Source organism: Myotis daubentonii, chromosome 7 (genome assembly GCF_963259705.1).
Source record: "Myotis daubentonii chromosome 7, mMyoDau2.1, whole genome shotgun sequence".
Lineage (NCBI taxonomy): Eukaryota > Metazoa > Chordata > Mammalia > Chiroptera > Vespertilionidae > Myotis > Myotis daubentonii.
The window spans coordinates 33,126,925-33,149,914 of NC_081846.1; the positions used below are offsets into that span (position 1 = coordinate 33,126,925).

General features: G+C 46.6%; 2 protein-coding genes across 4 annotated transcripts in view; both read left to right on the forward strand.

The window, feature by feature from the left end:
• The window catches only part of LOC132238374 (UDP-glucuronosyltransferase 1A7), a 48,821-nt gene that overhangs the window by 3,133 nt on the left and 22,698 nt on the right, over positions 1-22,990 (forward strand). Inside the window, exon 1 of one of the 3 annotated variants that reach the window (XM_059703601.1) lies at positions 19,543-20,434. The exons of 1 other annotated variant lie outside the window; for it this stretch is intronic. In XM_059703601.1, the coding sequence (XP_059559584.1) occupies positions 19,571-20,434 (864 nt within the window). In that variant the 5' untranslated portion in view covers positions 19,543-19,570. Of the gene's footprint in view, positions 1-19,542; positions 20,435-21,867; positions 22,639-22,990 lie in introns of those variants that run through there. One more of the 3 variants, XM_059703602.1, reaches the window with a different exon arrangement.
• Positions 5,832-8,838, forward strand: LOC132238370 (UDP-glucuronosyltransferase 1-6-like). The gene has a single exon (XM_059703574.1). It carries the CDS (start codon positions 7,819-7,821, stop codon positions 8,701-8,703), a length of 885 nt encoding a protein of 294 aa, XP_059559557.1. The 5' UTR covers positions 5,832-7,818; the 3' UTR covers positions 8,704-8,838.

Sequence of the window (22,990 nt, forward strand, 5' to 3'; positions counted from 1 at the left end):
GTTAAGCCTTGATTGTTGTAGGTAATACTGGGGGGGGGGATTTGACCTCCAGGCCAACTGGCTGTGAGAATCAGCTGTGTCTGCAGTGGAAGAACTGTCCTCTAGGGAGGTGCTAATCTAGCCTTTGCCCAAGGCTATCCCACAAATGCCTCAGTGCAAGGCTTGGGCAGGGTGGGTCCCAGGGGATCAACAGGGCGGGCGGAGTGAGCAGTTATGGCTGCTCTCAGTCCCGTCCCCAGAGGCTCTGCCTCTCAGAGTCCCAGCAACTGCTGCAAACCTCAGAGAGAAGGCTGCCCTCAAGTTCCGACCGATGCCAGACAGTCCCGCTTCTCCCGTTTGAGTCTGGGTCCTCAGAGACTCGCCCAGAACTGGAGCTGAGAGCCTGAGACTCCCTCTGGATTAAAACAGACAACCGCGCCCTCAGTCGCCAGCCCGCTCCGCACGCACCTGTGCACCTTTGTATTTTCCGCACTGCGTCTCCTCTGAGTCTTGGTATGCTTTTCTCTTTCCTTCTAGTTGTAGAATTTCCCCTCAGCCAGCCTTCCTGTGGTTCTGGGTGATGTCCGTTCCGTCTTTTAGTTGTATTTTTGAAGTGGTTGTGTGAGGCAGCAATCTCCGGTGTTTACCTATGCCGCCATCTTGGTTTCCCGGTTATAGTGACTTTTATTTTTATTTTTTTAAAAATATATTTTATTGATTTTTTACAGAGAGGAAAGGAGAGAGATAGAGAGTTAGAAACATCGATGAGAGAGAAACATCGATCAGCTGCCTTCTGCACATCTCCTACTGGGGACGTGCCCACAACCCAGGTACATGCCCTTGACCGGAATCGAACCTGGGACCTTTCAGTCTGCAGGCTGATGCTCTATCCACTGAGCCAAACCGGTTTTGGCTACTTTTAAAGCTTATTCAGTTTAGCCATAAGAGTTACCTGATTACAATCCAGCATGCTTCTTGCCACAAATCTGGGGTGATTTCATCATCATCCTCATCATATTGCATATCCTCGTCTGCGTCATACATTGTGGCAAGTGGTCCGCAAACTCCTAACGCTGGAAATCACAGACAAAAATGCCCGCAGCAACCACGCTATTTGTCTTTTTAATAGCAAATTATTACAAGTTTCTTTAGTATTAGGAACATTAACGCTTAGCTCTTTATGTATGTTGCAAACATTTTTTCCTGGACTCTTCTTCCTCCTTTGTCATACAGGATTTTCATTTTGGAGTAGTCAATCTGGTTAACTTTTCCTTTAATGGTTTCTGGTTATTAATTGTTTAAGTTTTTCCAAATCTGGGATATATAAATGTATTTTCCATACTGTGTCTTAATGTTTTTAATTCCTCTAATGTGAATAGTTAACTTTTTTTTTTTTAACAATGAGAACCTTACACAGAAGTATACAGATCTAACTTTATTATTTTTCTAAATGGATTGTCCATTGTCCTAACATAGTTTCATAAAATATTCCACTCTGCATCTGTTGAATTGAAAGGCATCTTTATTATATTTTGAATTTCCATATTTATTTGCATCTGCTTTTGAACTCTCAGTTTAGAGAGAAGAGAATGGTCTGTGAGGAATCCTGTGACAAGGGACTAATAGGACTTTTAGGAATAAGAAGGTCCATTGTTTGGTTTTGAGTTTTTTTCTCTGTGCTGCGTTGAGACATCTCCTACCTTAGGGCCCCTTGATTTTCATAAAAGTTTTGCTGCATGAAACAGCCTGGCTGCCGGGAGCCGGTCCATGCTTGCTGTTTCAAGGGACCTGGCATATATGGCATACTGTTCTTAATATGTTTGCTCACCTTCTTGGCACTATGTGTTTTAACCAAGGTTTCTGAGAAAGGTTGTTTCCCCAGGTAGGGATTTTCCCCTGAAGTTAGGGAGGGAATAAAACCTCTTAACTAAGTGCCAGGCGGGTAATTAATCACTTTAACTACGAACAATCATGCTTAAGTTACATAATCTTTACTCCCTGGAATGGAGATAAGAAATGCCCTAACCTTTGGAATAGAGATTGATAGGATTGGAATCAACTGGTATAAATACAGATGTAACAAGACAGAAAGAGACAGAACTTAGAAGACAGAACCAAGAGAGACAGAACCTAGGCACAGAACCTACACAGAACGTTCTCTAGAGACAGAAGAACTTCGCTGGAGAGAACATGGCAAAAGATCCTGGACAGAAACTGGCCTCAGAACCTAGAGACAGAACCTAGCGAGAGAACATGGCAAAAGATCCTGGACTGAACCTGACTACAGAAATTGGCAAGAGAACTTGACTAGAACCTGGGGACTGAACCTGGCTGGAGAACCTGGACAGAACCTGGCTGGAGAACCTAGCGAGGGAACATGGCTACAGAACCTGGCTGGAGAGCCTGGAGAACCTGGCTGGAGAACCTAGCAAGAGAACATGGACACAGAACCTGGCTGGAGATCTGAACCAGAACTTCAGTGGAGATCCTGAACAGAACTTGGCTAGAGACCCTGACAAGAGAACCTGGCTATGATGATCACCTGAACACTGCCTCTGTGTCATTCCTTCTTCACCGACTCCGTCCACACCTTTGGGGACCCCTGGACCTGCTGGGGCAGGAGACCCCGGCACCTGGCCTTTGCATATTCCAGCACAATTATTTCCAATCATCACAATATTAACATTAACCACTAGTGGCCTGGTGCATGAAATTCATACACATTAAAAGAGAATTAATGAGAAGAAATATTTTAATATTGCTATTTGCCCTTTCTCTATAATGGAAGTGTCAGAGATGAAAGAAAATTAGTAAAATGTATATCAAATCTTCCTCCTGTCTGAGTCTGGAGCGTGCCGTGGGACCTAGAGTCAAATCCCTGCCCACCACCCTCACACACTTCGAAAACACAGGAGACCCAGACCCGGCTGGCCCCACCCCCGTCAAGCCCCTCCGGGTGGGGGGCACAGCCTCAGGTCCCCTGTCAAGCCCCGCTGGGCTGGGGGTGTGGTCTGAGGTCCCCTATCAAGCCCTGCGGGTAGGGGGCACTGTCTGAGGTCTCCCAGCCAGGAGCCAGGGCGGGGGGCACGGCTTTAGGTGCCCCCTCAAGCCCAGGCCCGCCCCTCCTTTCCCCGCAGCGTCATACCAGTGCTGAATGGGGATGCACACAGGCAGTGCGAAGTTAGTGCTGGGGGCGAAAGTCCCTGCCCCTGGCCCTGCCCACAGACTGGTCGTGACTGGGACACCGTAATGGACAAATTAGCATATTTCCTCTTTATTATATAGAAGATAGGATCGGGCTCTTTAAAAAACGCACACATCCATTGGTTGCCTCCTGCACACCACACCCCCTTCTGTATTGAGCCCAAAACTGAGGAATGTGCCCTGCTGGGGAATTGAAACAGCAACTCTTCAGTGCACAGGATAATGCCCAACTGACTGAGCCATGTGGGCCGGGGCAGACATTCTTTTTTTAAAAAAATTGAGCTATAAGTCATATCAAACTTTCATCCTTTATAAGCATACAATGCAGTGGTCTTTAGTATATTCATGAACACAAGCAGCCATCACCATTCTCTAACTCCAGAGCATTTTCCCCACTCCAAAATGAAATCCCATGCCCACTAGCAGTCCCCCCCTCCCCCCCCCCCCGACAATCTCAAATCTACTTTCTGTCTCTGTGTATTTGCCTGTTCTGGATATTTCACACAAATGGAATCAGGTGATATATACGGTCCTTTGGGACCGACTTCTTTCACTTAGTGTTCACAGTCTATCTTTTTGTAGCTTGTATAAGCCTTTCATTCTTTTTTATGGCTGAGTAATATTCCACGGCTAAATTATAGTTTGTTTATCTGTTCATCAGTCCATGCACGTTAGGTTGTTTTTACTCTTCGGCTATGAAGCATATGCTGCTGTGAACATTCTTGCACAACGAGCTCAACATTCTGACTTTAGGACCCTTGTGCCTAACCTGTACACTTGACTGTCTCCCTCTGTGCACTGGAGACTTCTCGGGAAATGTCCTGCCTGTGGAATTTGCCGAGGTTGTTTGACTTACATCAATGGCCTCTAATCACTCAGTGGACATGGCATTTGTTGATTTTGCAGTGTTACAGAATAACGTACAGTTGACCCTTTTTGTTGTTTAACATCAAAGGTTCGTCATTGAACAAATATCTATTGAGAGCCTTCTGTGTGCATGGCTTGCAATCCAGTGGGGAGACACACATTAGTCAGTTACAAATTATGAAACATAACGTTGGCCGTCCAGATGCATTGTTCTTAGAAAGAGCCTGCTGGGCTGTGCTTGCCCTGGAGGAGCGGACCTGCATTGTGCTCCCTTTGTGACCATCTGGGAGTCTTATTTTCATTTAGATGGACCCAAACCAGAATGCTGCCACCTTCTTGCCCTGATCACTCCCCTGGAGGCTGCAATGAAAGTTTGCTTCTTGTGACTGCCATTCTGGTAGACGTGAGGTGACACCTCATTGTAGTTTAATTTGGCTGCAATGAATTTGCATCTTGGCTGTGTTCTTGGGCCCAGCCTTGTGCTTGGGTGATCCTTTCTATCCTGTTCCTCAGGCTTTTCCTCCCTTCCCTATCCCAGCACGCCTCCTGTGCCAACAGGCATGGGTCAGGAGAGGACTTTGCGTGCCAGTTCAGCTGTGCGTGACTAGCTGTGGGCGAGTCTGTTCTAGCCACACTGGAAACCGCCTCTCCCTTGGACAGCCTGGTTCCCTCGCCCTCTTGGACCTCCCTCAGCAATGTGCCAAATCAGGCAGGACAAACATGACCCTCTCCCCAGGTCTCGGTTGAAAAACCTGAAGATCAGGAGATGGGTCCCACCCCGGGCAGGTGGAAGAGCTGGAAGGAGGCACGGGCTTTCCGACTCCTGCCTCAGGCTCTCACTGCATGCTGTTTAGACTTATACTTCTCAATTTCCTAACGGCAAGCGGGAAGACTCCACACTCATAGTGTCATTGACCAGCTTTTCCAAAAAAAAAAAAAAAAAAGCTCATGGTTCTTTAAATGTTCTATTTCTTGGGTGAATCCTCACAACTAAAAAAAACAAAAGAGAAATTGAAATGTGAGACTAAAATAAACAGGCAAATCAAAAGCAAGTTCATTCGTTCAGCAAACTTGGATCGAGTGCCTGTTGTATGCTGGCACTGTTCTGGACACTGGGCATACAGCGTCCTTAAAGTGCTCATGTTCTAGGTAGGGGAGGCGCATAGCAAATAAGTAACAGGTTAGGTGATGGCGAAAGGGGTGAAGCGAAATGAGGAGGGAGATGGGGCTTCAGAGTGATGGGCTGGGCCCTGTGATAATGGGGTCATCAGAGAAGCTTTCTTTGAGATGACACTGAGTGAATCTGGAATGAAGGGAAGGAGCGGCATGTGGATTTGCAGGGAAGAGTCAACACCTTGGCTTGTATCACTGTCTGGAACTGAGGTTGTCCAACTGCAGCCCGCAGGCGGAATCTCACCCGCTTCCTGTTCTCATGAACAAGAGTGATGGGAACAGAGTGTCCATTTGTTTAGTGTTGCCTATGGTTGTTCTCCTGGTACAACAGCCGAACTAAATCATTGCCAAGGAGAACAGATGGCCCACAACATCCAAACTATGTACTATTTATGGCTTTGAAGGAAAGTAATTGTCCACCCCTGATCTAGAACAGTGATTCTCAAAGGGTGTTTTGGAAACCTTGTGGATCCCCGAGACCCTTTCAGGGGTCTGCAAGGTCAAGCTGTTTCCTAATAGTACTAAGACTATTAAGTTTTAGTTTGCTTTTTCCACTCTCATTTTCTCGTGGTGGTCCTGGGGAGTTTTCCCAAGACTTAATGGCAGAGCAAGTGCACATGCTGATCGGAGAGTCCCTCTCCTCCAGTCAGATATTAAAGGGACTTGCAAAGAAGGTAAAGCGACGTCACTCTTTTGACTTCTTTTTTTGTTTGTTTTGGGAAATTTACAGTTACTTTCTCAGAAAAGATGTCAGCTTGTAATGTGTTTAATCTTGTAATCTCAAATTCACAAGGAAGTACTTTTTAAATGTGTCAGTTTCAATTTCTAAAACAGTTCATTTGAATACATGTTACCCACCTAAACAAATGTTTCTGGGGTCTTCATGCATTGAGAGTAAAAAGGAGTCCTGAGGCCAAAAGGTTGAGAAAGGCTGCTCTAGAAGTAGCCAATTCTATTTTTTCTTCTGAAGCTGCACAAGTTACCCAAAAATGTCCTTTCGTAGGCAGCAAGCCTCCGTTTCTCATCGGTAGAACGATGGTCAGCTTGGGCTTTGTATTGCATGAGTTGAAGGGTGAGTGATAGGGTTGAATTGTGTCCCCCAAAAAGTTTTATTGAAGTCCTAACGCCCAATACCTTACAATGTGACCTTATTTGGAAATACAGTCTTTGCAGCTGTAGTTAGTTAAATTGAATGAGGTCATTAGGGTGGGTGGGCCTTAGTCCACCATGACTGGTATCTTTATATGAAGGGGAAATTTGGACACAGACAGGGACACAAGCAGAAATGGCCTGATGTTCTACAAACTCAGGAACAGCAAAGGTAGCCTGCAAACCACCAGGAGCCAGAGCAAGGCTGGAACGGATCCTCCACCCAGGCCTCAGAAGGAACCAGTCCTGCTGACACCTTGACCTCAGACTGCCAGCCTGCAGACTATGGGAATAAAGCTCTGTTTTTCAGGCCACCACAGTGTGGTGCTTTGTTACAGTGGCCCTAAGAAATGAAGACAATGGGAAATTGTTTTAGAAACCGAACATGTTGGGAAGCCCTGTGCTGGAGCCACCTTCTTCCAACTGCTGGTGGACCAGTCACCTCCATCAAGTGCCCTGCCACCTGACACTTTCCCACCATTTCATATTTCTACATTTTCTTCTCTTCTTCATTTCTGCCTCCTCTTCTGTTCCCTTCGCTCCTCCTATGGTTATTGTATTCACAGTGCAGGTCATGCAGGGTCACTTTTTGATCCCGAGAGTGTCCGACCAAACCCAGAGGGAGCCCTTTCAAGGGAACTGCACTCAGCTCATTCTCACTGCCCCTCAGGGGAGGGGCTGATACAACCCCCAGCTGGCAGGTGCAGCAATGCAGGGGAAGGGTGGTGAGGTCGCACAGCTTGGTAGGGACAGGCTGGCTCCAGCATTTGTGCTCTTAACCGCAAAGTGAGATGTGTGGTGTCAGGGCACATATGTTAGGATTAGATTCTATCTTCTGCTATAACAAAACTCCCCAATAACGGTGGTATAGCTGGGAGCAGGGGGCGGTGGGAAGTTCTATTAGACTTCTCTGTGCCTTCCTTTTAATCCGGCCACTGCTGTGGTAACCAGGATTTGGAGTGAGCAGTTCCATTGTGTTGTTCAAATCATGAATTTACATCTGTTCATGCTTCCTTTCCACTGTGAGGAGGGTTGACAAGGAAGCAGAGCAGCACGGACAGCTATTCATCTGTGAACATGGTCATCACTGATGCTGTGGAGCCCTGGTGCTCAGGAGAGAAGGCGGGGCTGCAGTGGGCCTCCTGGGGCCTGTCCAGGTTGTCCTCCAACCCGAGAGACAGGTTGGTGTAGACAAAGAGAAGAACTAAACCCAGAAGCTCAGGCAAGAGCTAAGAAGCATGGTTGGCTCAAGTTACCTGTGTTCTTAGAAATAGTTAAATATTAATGTAGGTTCTTGCATATCAGAGGGCAAAAGTTCAGAGCACAGAGAGGTAGGCCAGGTCTGTGAAGAGGGGCAGGTAGGGGCAGTGTAGGGGCATAGCCGGGAGCCCTCGGGGTCAGGCAGCGTAACCCATTTACTCTTGCTGCTACCTGCACTCCACGGGGATGGCCTGCCTCCCCCGTGCAGTCCGGGGCGTTTCTGCAGGGGTTTTCCTCTTAGGGCTTTGGGGTGTGGCTCTCAGTGACAAGCTGCTGGTGGCCCCCCAGGATGGAAGCCACTGGCTCAGTATGAAGGGCATAATTGAGGTGCTTAGTGACAGGGGCCATGACATCGTAGTGCTGGTGCCAGAAGTCAATTTGCTTCTGAAAGAGTCCAAACACTACACCAGGAAAATCTATGCAGTGCCCTACGACCAGGAAGAGCTACAGAGACGCTTCCGAACCTTTGGGAACCGGCACTTCGTAGAGAGATCGCTCCTGACTGCTCCCCTGGTGGAGTACAGGAATAACATGGTCGTCGTTGACCTGTGCTTCATCAACTGCCAGAGCCTCCTGAGGGACTCAGCCACTCTGAGCTTCCTCCGGGAGAGCAAGTTCGACGCCCTGTTCACAGACCCGGCCATGCCCTGCGGGGTGATCCTGGCCGAGTTCCTGGGCCTGCCCTCCGTGTACCTCTTCAGGGGCTTCCCGTTTGCCCTGGAGCATACGTTCAGCCGAAGCCCGAACCCCGTGTCCTACATCCCCAGGTGCTACACCCAGTTCTCAGACAGGATGACTTTCTCCCAGCGGGTGGTCAGCTTCCTTGTTAATCATTTGGAGAACCTCGTATTTCACTGTCTGTTTTCAAAGTACGAAGACCTCGCATCAGACCTCCTCAAGAGACAGGTACACTTACCCACCTTATATCAGAAGGGTTCCATTTGGCTCTTGAGATATGACTTTGTGTTTGAGTATCCCAGACCAGTCTTGCCCAACATGGTCTTCATTGGAGGGACCAACTGTAAGAAGAAAGGGGTCCTGTCGCAGGTGGGTGGCTTTATTTCTTTGTGATTGCCCCGTTTCTTCACTCTCTGCTTCCCTCACCTGTCTGGCTCCTCCTCTGATTGTCACCTGGGAGGGCCACCTGACGGAAGGGATGCCAGGCTAGGAGGAGCGGGTGGAGGAGACCTGACTGAGGCTGAGGGTTTGAATTGATGCAAAGACTTTGAGTGAGCCCTAACGGGTTTGGCTCAGTGGATAGAGTGTCGGCCTGTGGACTCAAGGGTCCCAGGTTCGATTCCGGTCAAGGGCATGTACCTTGGTTGCGGGCACATACCCAGTAGGGAGTGTGCAGGAGGCAGCTGATCGATGTTTCTCTCTCATCGATGTTTCTAACTCTCTATCCCTCTCCCTTCCTCTCTGTAAAAAATCAATAAAATATATTTTAAAAGAAAGACTTTGAATGAGATAGCACTCATGCCTGGCAACAGCAGCAGTTATCTTTAACTGGGGACCCTGGGGACAGTCATGGAAGGAGGCTTAAAATTTTCCAAGCCAAATCCTGCACTTACCTGTTGAAGAAACAGGTGAAGCCTTGACCAAGAGACACAGCTAAGAGGGTAGTCCAGGTCAAAACCCATTCTCCCAACTCTGTGCCATGCTTTTTCCCTGGTCCCTAAACCAGGGGTTAACAAACTATAGTTGGTGAACCAAATGGACTTCAGCCCACAGGCCTGTTGCTATATGGTCCAGAGCTAAGAATGGTTTTTATATTTTAAAAAGGACGTTAGAAACATTCAGAACTATGAGACAGAGGGGTACGTGGCACACTCAGTCTAGATAGTTACTACCTAACCCTTTACAGAGAGAGCGTGTTGACCTCTGACCTAAGGCAAGGGTTTGTAGATTCCCTCTGACAGATGAGGAAAGAGGGCTTTGAAAAATAAAAACTTGTGGTTTGTTTTTTAAAAAATATTATTTGAATTTTTACACCTTTGAAAAGCTTCAGATCACGTAAACTTTCATACCAGAATTCTCTTTTTCAATGCATTGTTTTTTCATCAGAAAGAAAGCCTCAAAGAGGTCCCAAAGCCCCTTACCAACCTTCTTTAATATCTGCCAATATCTCTGTTAATACGGTCAACAGTAGCTACAGGGGTGATGAGCATAATTGGACAAACTCCAGGAAGCACAGGGCATAGAAACCTCGTATGTCAATAACATTTAATTAAGAAGTTAATAAACAAAAGTGTAAAAAGAATCATTTGCTATAAGAAGGAAGGAAAAATATCATTTTTGATACCTTGGTACCAATCATATATTTTTGCAAAAAAAAAAAGTTGTATTTACTCACATTGAAAACAACAGGCTGTAGTGAGTGTGCTTTTTGGGCCTTGAAGCTTTGCCTGTGCTTGGCTTTCATCTGTGTCTCAGTTGGCAGTCCCTGCGTGTCACCACAGAGAGATTTCTGTGTCAACTTGTATGTGTAATTATTAGAAATTAAGTTGCAGTGATCAAAATCAGTTTCACTGGTCAAACAATTGAACCATTTCAGCACTATGAAAAAGTGTGCACTTTGGAATAATGAGAATGGGAGTCATGTAGACATGGTGGGGGCACAACGTCGTGAAGGGACTAAATGCCACTGAATTGTTCACATTAACATAATTTGTTTTGTTATATGGCCTCATCCAATAAATATTTTAAAAAAGAAGATACATCATCAAACAGAAAAAATTAATGCCTGATTTATAGCTAAAAAAAACAAAAACAAACTCGACACTCCTTAGTAGGCAAATATCATGATCAGGCAATACATAAACAACAGAAGTGGCCAATAAAAGTTTGAAAACACATTTAACTTCAGAAATAACCCGAGAACTTCAAATTAATAAACGATGAAAGTCGATTTCACATATCAAGTCAGCAAGCCTGTTGTATAGGTAACTATTGGCCTGATTTCAAACGCATACTCATATTTCTTTCAAATATGTGCAAAGCCTTTAGGGAACCAGTGCTTGGCGAACAATCCTGGCATAACACTGAGTCACAATCAAGGGTGCCTATCCTCAGGGCAACCTGTGCGCTCCCAGCCTCGCCTGTGTGGGAGAGCATGAGATCTCTTCCCACTTACGCCCAGGTTAGTGTGACTCTGACCACAGCCCCACCAGCCTCCTCTGCCCAAGGAGGGACTTAGCCACCTCCAGGGCTCCTGGGCGTTTCTGCCCAAGATGTCTTGGAGAAGCCCCTGAGGTACCCAGCAGGTGGTTCCCGCTGGGAGACCCTCAGAGGCTAGGCCCTGGGCAGCCCTGGATGTTCTGAAGCCACTTATCCCACCCAGGACCTCCTCACCAGCCTCATGCACCTTATCATCCGCCCCCTAAGCAGTTCTACTGGTGCCACATTTTCTGCCTCCAGGAGCTCCAGGCCAGGCCAGATCCTGGGACACTCAATACAGGCTGAGACTTTCTGTGAAGTGATAAAAACAATGTGGTTTTCTTGCAGCATTCTTTGGGAAGCATCTTCCCAGAAAACTATATCCAAATTTCTCAGTACTAGCTCTTTTGTTCCCGAGTTTTCTCCTCTTGTGTTCTGGAATCATCTAGATCAGGGGTGGGGAACCTTTTTTCTGCTAAGGGCCATTTGAATATTTATAACATAATTCAAGGGCCATACAAAATTATCAACTTAAAAATCAGGCTGCTATATTTGGTCAAACATTTAATTCACTCGCCGATAATGTCTTGGCAGGGCCAGACCAAAGATTTCTCGGGCCTTATACAGCCTGTGATTGGAAGTTCCCTGCCCCTAATCTAAATAGTGGTCCTGAAATGGGGGCGAATTTTGACCCTTGCGGGATAATGTCTGGAGACATTTTTGGTGTCACAATTGGGGGTGACACTGTCAACTAGCTAGTAGGTAAAGTCCAGGGATGCTGTTAGAAATCCTACAAAGCACAAGAAATACCCACCCACTTATTCCCAACAAAGAATTACCTGGCCAAAATGTCCATAGTGCTGAAATTGAGCAATGCTGGTCTGAACAAATTCTAAGTGAGTATCAGTAACTTCTACCCAGCAGGGCCCGGAGCTGGGTGGGGAGGGGGCAGCAAGCATCCTTTGCCCACCCCTGAGCTAACCTCTGCCCCCTACAGGGGTCTCTGCAAGCAATAAGCACTCAGGCTGCAACTTCAACATTTACTGGTTGAGCTGAGGATTGAATTCTAAGCAAGTAAGGGGAACCAAACCCTAAAATGCCGAGTCATTCTTAATAGACACTTTTAGAAAATACATGACTTAGGCCAATGTCTACAATTACTAGAATGGTTTGCTTCTCTTTCCAAACCCGTGTTTACCTTTATGACTGGTTATCTTGGAGATGAACAGACCTGTGGAACATTTTGACAGTACTATTTCTGTCAGTGAATAATTATCCATAGAATGGCTAAATGCTAGAATGAGTCAAGGTTTAAAAAACAATATTCAACACGAGTCTCTGAAAAGCTAGAAACTTGGTTGGATAATAATTTAGATAATTTGAGAAGAATGTAATTAAGTGGTTTATTTTATATTGAGATGTAATTCACATACCACACAGTGCATTTAAAGTTTACAATTCAATGATTTTTAATATAGTCACAGAGCTGTGCAACCATCACCACAATCTGTTTTAGAACATTTTCAATCACCCACAAAAACACACACCTGTAATTATCAGTTACTCCCCATTTCCTCCTCTCCTCAGCCTCTGGCAACTACTAATCAACTTTCTGTCTCCATGGATTTACCTGTTCTGATCATTTCATACAAACTGAATCATATAATAATGTAATTGACTTTTTTCACTTAGCATAATGTTTTTCATAAGGTTCATCCATGCATTATTTTTTATTGCTGAATTGCCCCGTCCCGCGGGACAACAACGGGGGAACGAAGAGACACCCTAAGAGAATGAAACAAACAAGGGACACGAAAGAATGGAGGCAAGACAGTGCTCTGATCAAGTCTCCAAATTTTATTCTCATAGCGGCAGGATATATACTGTTTTAGGGACGGGGGGTGGGTAAAGGGGACTATGGGCAGTAACCTATTACTAGAGATTTATTAGGCTTCTGATTGCTGTGCTTATCAGCGGTGATTTAGCAGGCTCCGGATGGCTATGTGCTTATCAGTGGAGATGTGTGGTTTAGTGGCTGTGTGAGGGTAGTTTATCTTTAACTGCGGGCCAATTTGCAAGACACAGGTGGTTTCTGGTAATTAAGAGTTTCTGGAAACTTATAGTTCTTAAGATGGCTTTGTCTAAGCCAATATCTCTAATGGCTCCCAACACTGAATGATATTTTGTTCCATTAGCATAATAACTTCATGTAGCTACTCATTCGTTGATGAACATTTTAGTTATTTCCAGTCCCCAGTGCCCCTGCAGCTTTGATTCAGGTCCTTGCCTCTCACAAACAAGCTCCAAGTAGGACTCCCAGGGTCCAGGCTGACCCCTCTTGCCGGGGTCTAGCCCCAGCAGGTCCAGGGGTCCCCAAAGGTGTGGACGGAGTCGGCGAAGAAGGAAGGACACAGAGACAGCGTTCAGTTGATCAGCAGCCTAGCCAGGATCTCTAGCCCGGATCTCCAGCCAAGTTCTTGTCTGGATCTCCAGAGAGGTTCTGCTTCGGATCTCCAGCGAGGTTCTGTAGCCATGTTCCCTCGCTAGGTTCTCCAGCCAGGTTCTGTCCAGGCTCTCCAGTCAGGTTCAGTGTCCAGGTTCCAGTCAGGTTCTCCTGCCAATCTCTGTAGTCAGGTTCAGTCCAGGATCCCTTGCCATGTTCTCCCGCTAGGCTCTGTCTCTAGGCTCCGAGGCCAGTCCCTCTCCAGGATCCTCCGGCATGCTCTCTCCAGCGAAGTTCTTCTGTCTCTAGGCTCCGTGTAGGTTCTGTCTTCTTGATTCTGTTCTAAGTTCTGAGTGTTTCTGTCTTGTTACAACTGTATTTATACCAGTTGATTCAATCCTATCAATCTCTATTACAAAGGTTAGGGCGTTTCTTATCTCCATTCCAGGGAGAAAAGATTATGTAGTTTAAGCATGATTGTTCGTAGTTAAAGTGATTAATTACCCGCCTGGCACTTAGTTGAGGGGTTTTATTCCCTCCCTAACTTCAGGGGAAAATCCCTACCTGGGGATTCAACCTTTCTCGGAGAGGTGACCTTGGTTAAAACACAGCGCCAAGAAGGTGAGCAAACATATTAAGAACCGTATGCCATATATGCCAGGTCCCTTGAAACAGCAAGCATGGACCGGCTCCCGGCACCCTCTAAACCATTCTCTACTTCTTCACAAGAGGAACATTTTTAAGAACACAAAGCCAAACATAGCACGCCATCCTAGGTGGCTGCCCCAATCTTTAGGAGAAATCTCAGGTCTGTGGAATTGAGACCCCCTCAAAAAAGAGAAGTTGAAGTCCTAAGCCCCAGCATCTCAGAATGTGAGCATCACCCCAGCTGGTGAGGCTCAGTGGTTGAACATTGACTTATGAACCAGGAGGTCATGGTTTGATTCCCTGTCAGGGCATATGCCTGGGTTGTGGGTTTGATCCCCAGTGTGGGGTGTGCCGGAGGCAGCCAATCAATGATTCTCTCTCATCATTGATGTTTCTATCTCTCTCTCCCTCTCCCTTCCTCTCTGAAATCAATAAAAAAAATATATTTTTAAAAAAAGAGAAAAGAATGTGAGCTTTTTTGGAAACAATCTTGGCAGAGATCGTCAAGTTAACATGAGGTCATTAGGGTGGCCCCTGATCTAATATTACTGGTGTCCTTATAAAAGGGGAAATTTGGATACAGACATATACGGAAGGAAGACAATGTACAGGGAGAAGCTGGACACGTGATTGGAGTGATACATCTGTAAGTCAAGGAAGACCAAGGATTGCAGGCAAACCCCAGGAGCTGGGAGAGGCAAAGAAAGATCCTCCCTAGAGCCTTCAGAGGGAGCATGGCTCTGATTTGGTTCTGCCCTCCAGAGTGTGAGACAATACGAGAATACATTTCTCTTGTTTTAAGTTCCCCAGTTTGGGCTCTTGGTTTCAGCGGTCCCGGGAAGGGAATGCACCCCTGTTTTCTTCCGCCTCCTGCTCCCTGCTCTTGCACACTCTGCAAGTTTCCTGGGTCATTTAGTTCTCTTACCGCCCAGAATGCCTCCTGCCATTCCCATGCCTCTGTGCAGGAGTAGGTGGGAAACACCAAAGCATTTGAGAATGAGTTTTAGGGGCATGATGTGGCATCAACTGTGACTTCGCGTCATGCAAAGAGCCATTAAAATGGGTGTTGGGAAAGGCAGAATCACTCGTGCAGTCTTTTGGCCCCATTCGCCTCATAAGATCCAGAGACAGAGAAGCATTGATCAGGCCATCAAACCTCAGAAGGTAGGCAGGGGAGGGTGGGGGGGGAGGGGGAGAGAGCAACCAAAGGACTTGTATGCATACATATAAGCATAACCAATGAACACAGACACTAGGGGGATGAGAGCATGAGTGGGGGGTTGGGGGACACGGGGGGGATAAGGACACATGTGTAATACCTTAATCAATAAAGAATAATAATAAAAAAAGAATGGGCCTGGGCTTGTAAGTCTTTCCCACCACAAGCCTGTGTCGCCTTATCACCTTGTGTGGGAATGTCTTTTTGTTTCAGGCTCAAAGAATGCTCTTCTTTCTTTTCTTTTTTTGAAGCGTGTGGGTCCATGACACTTGGCCAACCCACTGTTATATTTGTACTCCAAGGGGAGGGGACAGGGTCTTTCTACTGCTGCACAGTAGGAATGCATGTGGGTGAACTGCTCTGTGTGCGCTGTCATAGGGACCTGCTGGCCATGGGGGATCACTATTGGGATTGATTCACTCTGTCTCTTCCCCATGTAACTAAAGCATGCTGGGTGACTATGGTGTGTTCTTGGCAACTCCAATAGCAAGATGCAATGGGCAGAGGTGTTGGGCCTTCTGTCACTGATGGCTGGCATAGTGATGGTCTTCACTATCTGCCAGGAAGTTGGAGTCCCCTATAGGAGTTGGTATCTGGTACCCTGTAATCTGCTTTGACAGTTTGGAGCTGTGAGCAGAGTCACCAAGGAAACATACCATGGCATGGAGGATAGGTGTAGGCTTCTCAGCCCTACAGTCCCAGGGTGGTGCTTGCTCCCTGGAGCGATAGGCTGACTGAGGTGCTGGCCACCGTCTGGCCACATGGAGACAAATGAGTTGTAGATAATCTCCTTGTTAACAGGGAGCAAGCACCACCCTGAGGCTTTAGGTGTAATGGGTAAGGACAGATATACCAGAGGTGGCTGCTATGAAGAGCAAGGAAACTCTACCCAGGCCTTCTCATCTGTTGTCTCCTTCTCTTTCTGCCTGTTTTTGTTTTCTCTCTAGTGCCTTCAGACAGCTGGAAAAAGTTTTTTTTGGTAGGAATTTATAATCATTACCTGTGAGAGCATTGGTCTGATAGGAACTACTCCTGTATTACCAGAAGACAAAAATGCTTCTAGGTGAATTAAATTTTTTTTCCTCCTGTTAAAAATCCCAATGAGATTTTGTTTGGCCTTGCATTAAATCTATAGCTTAATTTGGGATAAAATCAAGAGTGTTACAACGTTAAGTCTTCCCTTCCAGGACATCTGTGCCTCTTCATTTATTTGATCTCGATTTATTTATGTCTCCAATTGGAGCAGAGAAAATACCACCACTATGACTAATTCCCTAGGTATACCCATTTCTTACTTGGCTTATAACATCTTGTCAGGTTGGGTTATAACCACAAGGCAGACGACCACAGTGATGAAAGCTAGAGAGGTGGCCCTGGTATATATACTCTCCTACACGTGTCTAGTGCAGTTACAGCCATACAAGGAACAGGGACTTCCAAGTTATTAACAGAATGAAGAGGAGTCAACTCTGGTGACTTGCTGCTTCTGCCATTGATATGGTGGTGACAAGAATCCTTAATGGTAGCTTCTCTTGTTAATGATAATAACTAACAGCAGATGCAGCACCAATAACAAACTTGAAGTTGTACCTTCCTAGCTATTGGCTCCATTTGCCCTCACGCTTTTAATGTAGGACATGAGAAGCCTCAAGCCTACATACTCAAGAGATTTTGAATGGCTTTTTGTAGGAGTGAATGGAGGACAGAAATGATAGGATTTAACCTGTGAGTAGGAGACAGAAACGGAGTCTTGGGGAAAAAATAGAGTTATGTCTTGGACTGCCGGGAGCCGGTCCATGCTTGCTGTTTCAAGGGACCTGGCATATATGGCATACTGTTCTTAAAATGTTTGCTCACCTTCTTGGCACTATGTGTTTTAACCAAGGTCTCCTCTCTGAGAAAGGTTGTTTCCCCAAGTAGGGATTTCCCCCTGAAGTTAGGGAGGGAATAAAACCCCTCAACTAAATGCCAGGCGGGTAATTAATCACTTTAACTACGAACAATCATGCTTAAGCTACATAATCTTCACTCCCTGGAATGGAGATAAGAAACGCCCTAACCTTTGTAATAGAGATTGATAGGATTGAATGAACTGGTATAAATACAGATGTAACAAGACAGCAAGTCACAGGGCTTGGAAGACAGGACCAAGAGAGACAGAGCCTAGGCACAGAACCTACACAGAACGTTCTCTAGAGACAGAAGAACTTCGCTGGGGAGAGCATGCCGGAGGATCCTGGACAGGGACTGGCCTCGGAGCCTGGAGGCGGAGCCTGGCGAGAGAGCATGGCAGGGGATCCTGGACTGAACCTGACTGCGGAGATTGGCAGGAGAGCCTGACTAGAACCTGGTGACTGAACCTGACTGGAGAACCTGGACAGAACCTCTCTGGAGATCCTAAGCAGAACCTCTCTGGAGATCCAGACCAGAACTTGGCTGGAGATCCGGGTTAGAGATCCTGGCTAGGCTGCTGATCAACTGAACGCTGTCTCCGTGTCATTCCTTCTTCGCCGACTCCGTCCACACCTTTGGGGACCCCTGGACCCGCTGGGGCTGGACCCAGAAAGAGGATCTGCAAAAGAGAGTAGAGAACTTGCTGTTGGAAAGGAGGAGGGAACCAGGATCCTGGACACACAGCCTACAAGGAAGGGTTAAACCAAACACTGCCTGCACAGTGGCGGCTGGCGTTCCATGGGAAGTGTCTTGGTGTGCACACATTTGTTCAATGATGGAATCTGTTATCACTGTGAATCTTTCATGGGGTCATTTCCTCCCAAAGGGAAGCCTCAGCCTTGCTAGTCATGGTGGCCTGGGCCTGCAGGTTGGTATGCCGAAGAGCACACTCAGTGAGAAAGTGGGACGCCACAAGGAGCCCACCCACATCATCAACAGGGTTAACAGGACAAGGAGATGGCAGCTGAGCACAGATGGGAGTCACTTTCTGGAGCAGGCCTGGCCTCATGGGCATGTGACTCATGAGGCTGCTCAGGGCTCCACCCTCAGAAGGAGTGCACAAATTATGCAGCTCATCCTGTTCTGGAAGAATCTGTTCTTATGAGGACTTAGGAGTATAAATGACTTTGGACAGAAGCCTGAACATAAACCACAGGATATATTAAAGGAAGGCCCTGATTAAGGTACACCCTAGTCCCGAAGCAGAGTAGCAGAAGACTGGAACTTTCAGCATGCAAGAGAAGAGGAATTCAGACAGAGACTGGTCCGAAGCCAGGTGACAGCTCCCTCCTGTTTTGTGGTGAGCAGGGGCACCAGACCAAGGGACGGTGCTCTCTGACCCCACTGTGTCATTGCACATAATGGCAACTCTTATCCCATGGAGTAGGTATAGGCATCTCAACAACCCCTGTGTTGTTTTCATCAAGTCTCGAATTCAGAGTTTCTCCAGATATTTCCACATTTGACAGCTGCTTCAAGTAGACTCTTCCCTGAACATTGCACGAGGTGTGTCCTTGTGCAAAACAGGAACAGAACCAGAAAGCCAGCGTCCACCTCCTGTTAGAGAAAGCCGTCTTAGCAATTGTTATGCCCAGATTTCAAGATCCCCAAGAAATCACACCAGGGAGCCAGCCGTGTCCGATGCAAAAGCAGAGGGTCTTTATTCAAACTGGTTTGGGCCCCCGTCAGCCACACTCACCGACGCAGCGGCAAGCAGCAGAGAGAGTGTGAGAGCCCTGTGGGAAGAGGGGTTTGATAGGAGGGTTGGAGTAAGGGGAGGAGAGAGGACTGTGGGCCCTGCCGATTGGCCAGGCACAAGTCGGTGTCTCGTTACACAGGATGTGGTCATATCTATGGCTGCACTTCCCTTGATTGTCATTGGTTAGTTTAAAGAAGTCCTGGGTGTGGCTAGCAGAGGCTTGGGCTTCCGGGAAGAAGCCTTGCTGAGCAAATGGCTGCCCAAAAATGGAGGATTGGGGGCAAGATGGAGGGCGTAGCCCTCGCCCTTTCAGCAATGTTATATGTATTTTTCTGGATGTGCTCAATATTGCCCAAACGGGAGGAAAGAGTTTTAAGAGTTATCAAATAAGGTCACATCCAGCAGAGAGGTTTTGGATGTGGACTAGCATTGTTGACTTCTTGGAGTTCAGTCACAGCCCCGTAAAACATGGTTAACAGAGGAGTGGGTGGGGAGGAGAATGAATGGGCATCCATAGCCTCGTTTTGGGAATGGAATGAAAAACAAGAGCGTGAACTAAACAGTTCCTCTGAGAGAGCAGTGGACTCAGATGAATTTCTCCAAAGTCAGGGAGATCGATCTCTCCCTAGGGGAAGCAAAAGGGTAAAAGGCTAGTGGTGAAGGACAGGGGCAGGTTCATTCTGTAATGATTAATGTAAGTAGTGCACCCTGCCCTCCAGTGATGTGCCAGTCTGTGAATTGGCTTGATGATATGATAAAGAAAACAAGTGTATAAGACACACTGTGATCTGGGGAGTCAGCTGCTTTTGCATCTACCGAGATGGCTACAGGACTCCAGCTTCCCCCACTGCTGCTCATGGGATGGCTGCTCTTCCTGTGTGTCGGGCCCTGGACTGAGGGCAGGAAGGTACTGGTGGTCCCCATGGAGGGCAGCCACTGGCTCAGCATGCGGGAGGTCGTGAAGGAGCTCCATGCCAGAGGCCACCAAGCAGTAGTCCTCTCACCAGAGGCAACTTTGCATGTCAAGGAGGAGGACTATTTCACCCTGAAAACCTATGCCATTCCATTCACCCAGGAGGAATTCCAGTATCTCATGCTGGGCCATACTGACCTGGTTTTTGAAAGAGCACATTTTCTAAAAACATTCTTGAAATCTATTGTAATTTTGAAAAATGTGTCTTTGGTCTTTCAAAAGTCTTGTGAGGAGCTGGTGCATAACCAGGACCTGATCAGGCATCTGAATGCCAGTGCCTTCGATGTGGTTTTAACAGATCCTGTCTACCCCTGTGGGGCAGTGCTGGCTCAGTACCTGTCGCTTCCTGCTGTGTTTTTTTTGCGTGCCATTCCCTGTGACTTCGATTCGGAGGGCACACAGTGCCCAAATCCTTCCTCATATATTCCTAGGTTATTAACAAGGAATTCGGACCACATGACATTCTTGCAAAGGGTCAAGAACATGCTCTACCCTCTGGCCCTGAAGTACATTTGTCATGTTTCTTTGTCTCCTTATGCACGGCTGGCCTCTGAGCTTCTGCAGAGAGAGATGTCGCTGGTGGATGTTTTTGGCTATGCATCCGTGTGGCTGTTCAGAGGAGACTTTGTGTTGGACTACCCCAGGCCGATCATGCCCAACATGGTCTTCATTGGGGGCATAAACTGTGCCAACAGGAAGCCATTGTCTCAGGTCTGTATTAGTGCTTATATCTGCTCAGTGTGCCAGGCAGAACACATTTTCTTTTTTTAAACTAATTCCAAGTGCTTACTTACCTACCAATCTTTCTGTTAATTTCTACTTCTTGTTCTCTAACAGTCTTGATGACATAAATTGTTCAAGTGTCTCAAGTAGTGTGGTTAAGTTTGCAATGATCATTTAAAAAATGAGAGAGAGGGATGAAGTTCTGTAATAGGATTTACAATGGTGTGATTCAATCAAGATTGTCCTTTTGTTATGGTATCATCTTCAGGGTTGTGCAATTTTCTTCAGCTGTGTAGGAGCAGACAAATTGAGTTGCAAACTTATTTACCAGGGAGTTTTTGCTTGTGGGTGTTCAGTGGAAGGATAAAGGAACTAGCAAATTGCATTTATTTACATGATCATTTATAGTGGTCCTGTTTCAGAAGATACTGAGGAGAAATATAATGAAAGCCACATGTATCATTTAAAATTTTTAGTAGGCATGTTTAAAAAAAGTGTTAGTTTTAATATACTTTACTCAACCAAATATATCCAAAACATTTTTCTTTCAACACATTCTCAATACAAAATTATTAATGAAACTAGGGGCCCGGTGCACGAAATTCGTGCACTGGGTGTGTGGGTGGGGGGAGTGTCCCTCAGCCCAGCCTGCCCCCTCTCACATACTGGGAGCCCTCAGGCGTTGACCCCAGCCCAGGCCTGACGCCTCTGACAGAGGCGTGAGTGCAGGCGGACGCCGCAGCCGCCCCGCCGGCTCGCGTCCGGGTTTGCCGGCCGGATAGGGTCCCGGGTGACCGCTGGCACTCACGCCCCCTACCCACTCTCTGATGGCGCTGTACCATCCTGCCTGCAATATGCAAATTAGCCGCCATCATTTTTGGCGGTTAACTGCCATCTTAGTTGGCAGTTAATTTGCATATCTCACTGATTAGCCAATGAAAAAGGTATCGGTCGTACACCAATTACCATTTTTCTCTTTTATTAGTATAGGATTATTTTACTCTTTTCTGTCCAACACTAAGTTTTCAAAATTTGGTATGTATTTTATACTTACAGCATATTTCCATTTGGATTAGCCACATTTGAAATGTTCAATAGTTATGTATTACCAATGGCTACTGTATCAGACTAGGGGAAGCAAAAGGGTAAAAGGCTAGTGGTAAAGGACAGGGGCAGGTTCATTCTGTAATGAATAATGTAAATAGTGCACCCTGCCCTCCAGTGATGTGCCGGTCTGTGAATTGGCTTGATGATATGATAAGACAAAGAAAACAAGTGTATAAGACACACTGTGATCTGGGGAGTCAGCTGCTTTTGCATCTACCGAGATGGCTACAGGACTCCAGCTTCCCCCACTGCTGCTCATGGGATGGCTGCTCTTCCTGTGTGTCGGGCCCTGGACTGAGGGCAGGAAGGTACTGGTGGTCCCCATGGAGGGCAGCCACTGGCTCAGCATGCGGGAGGTCGTGAAGGAGCTCCATGCCAGAGGCCACCAAGCAGTAGTCCTCTCACCAGAGGCAACTTTGCATGTCAAGGAGGAGGACTATTTCACCCTGAAAACCTATGCCATTCCATTCACCCAGGAGGAATTCCAGTATCTCATGCTGGGCCTTACTGACCTGGTTTTTGAAAGAGCACAGTTTCTAAAAACATTCTTGAAATATACTGTAACTTTGAAAAATATGTCTTCGGTCTTTCAAAAGTCTTGTGAGGAGCTGGTGCATAACCAGGACCTGATCAGGCATCTGAATGCCAGTGCCTTCGACGTGGTTTTAACAGATCCTGCCTCCCCCTGTGGGGCAGTGCTGGCTCAGTACCTGTCGCTTCCTACTGTGTTTTTTTTGCGTGCCATTCCCTGTGACTTCGATTCGGAGGGCACACAGTGCCCAAATCCTTCCTCATATATTCCTAGTGTATTAACAAGGAATTCGGACCACATGACATTCTTGCAAAGGGTCAAGAACATGCTCTACCCTCTGGCCCTGAAGTACATTTGTCATGCTTCTTTGTCTCCTTATGCACGGCTGGCCTCTGAGCTTCTGCAGAGAGAGATGTCGCTGGTGGATGTTTTTGGCTATGCATCCGTGTGGCTGTTCAGAGGAGACTTTGTGTTGGACTACCCCAGGCCGATCATGCCCAACATGGTCTTCATTGGGGGCATAAACTGTGCCAGCAGGAAGCCATTGTCTCAGGTCTGTATTAGTGCTTATATCTGCTCAGTGTGCCAGGCAGAACACATTTTCTTTTTTTAAACTAATTCCAAGTGCTTACTTACCTACCAATCTTTCTGTTAATTTCTACTTCTTGTTCTCTAACAGTCTTGATGACATAAATTGTTCAAGTGTCTCAAGTAGTGTGGTTAAGTTTGCAATGATCATTTAAAAAATGAGAGAGAGGGATGAAGTTCTGTAATAGGATTTACAATGGTGTGATTCAATCAAGATTGTCCTTTTGTTATGGTATCATCTTCAGGGTTGTGCAATTTTCTTCAGCTGTGTAGGAGCAGACAAATTGAGTTGCAAACTTATTTACCAGGGAGTTTTT

What these genes read in the sequence shown, in the direction of transcription:
- LOC132238370 (XM_059703574.1), top strand. Translation starts at nt 7,819, where the DNA reads ATGGCCTGCCTCCCCCGTGCAGTCCGGGGCGTTTCTGCAGGGGTTTTC.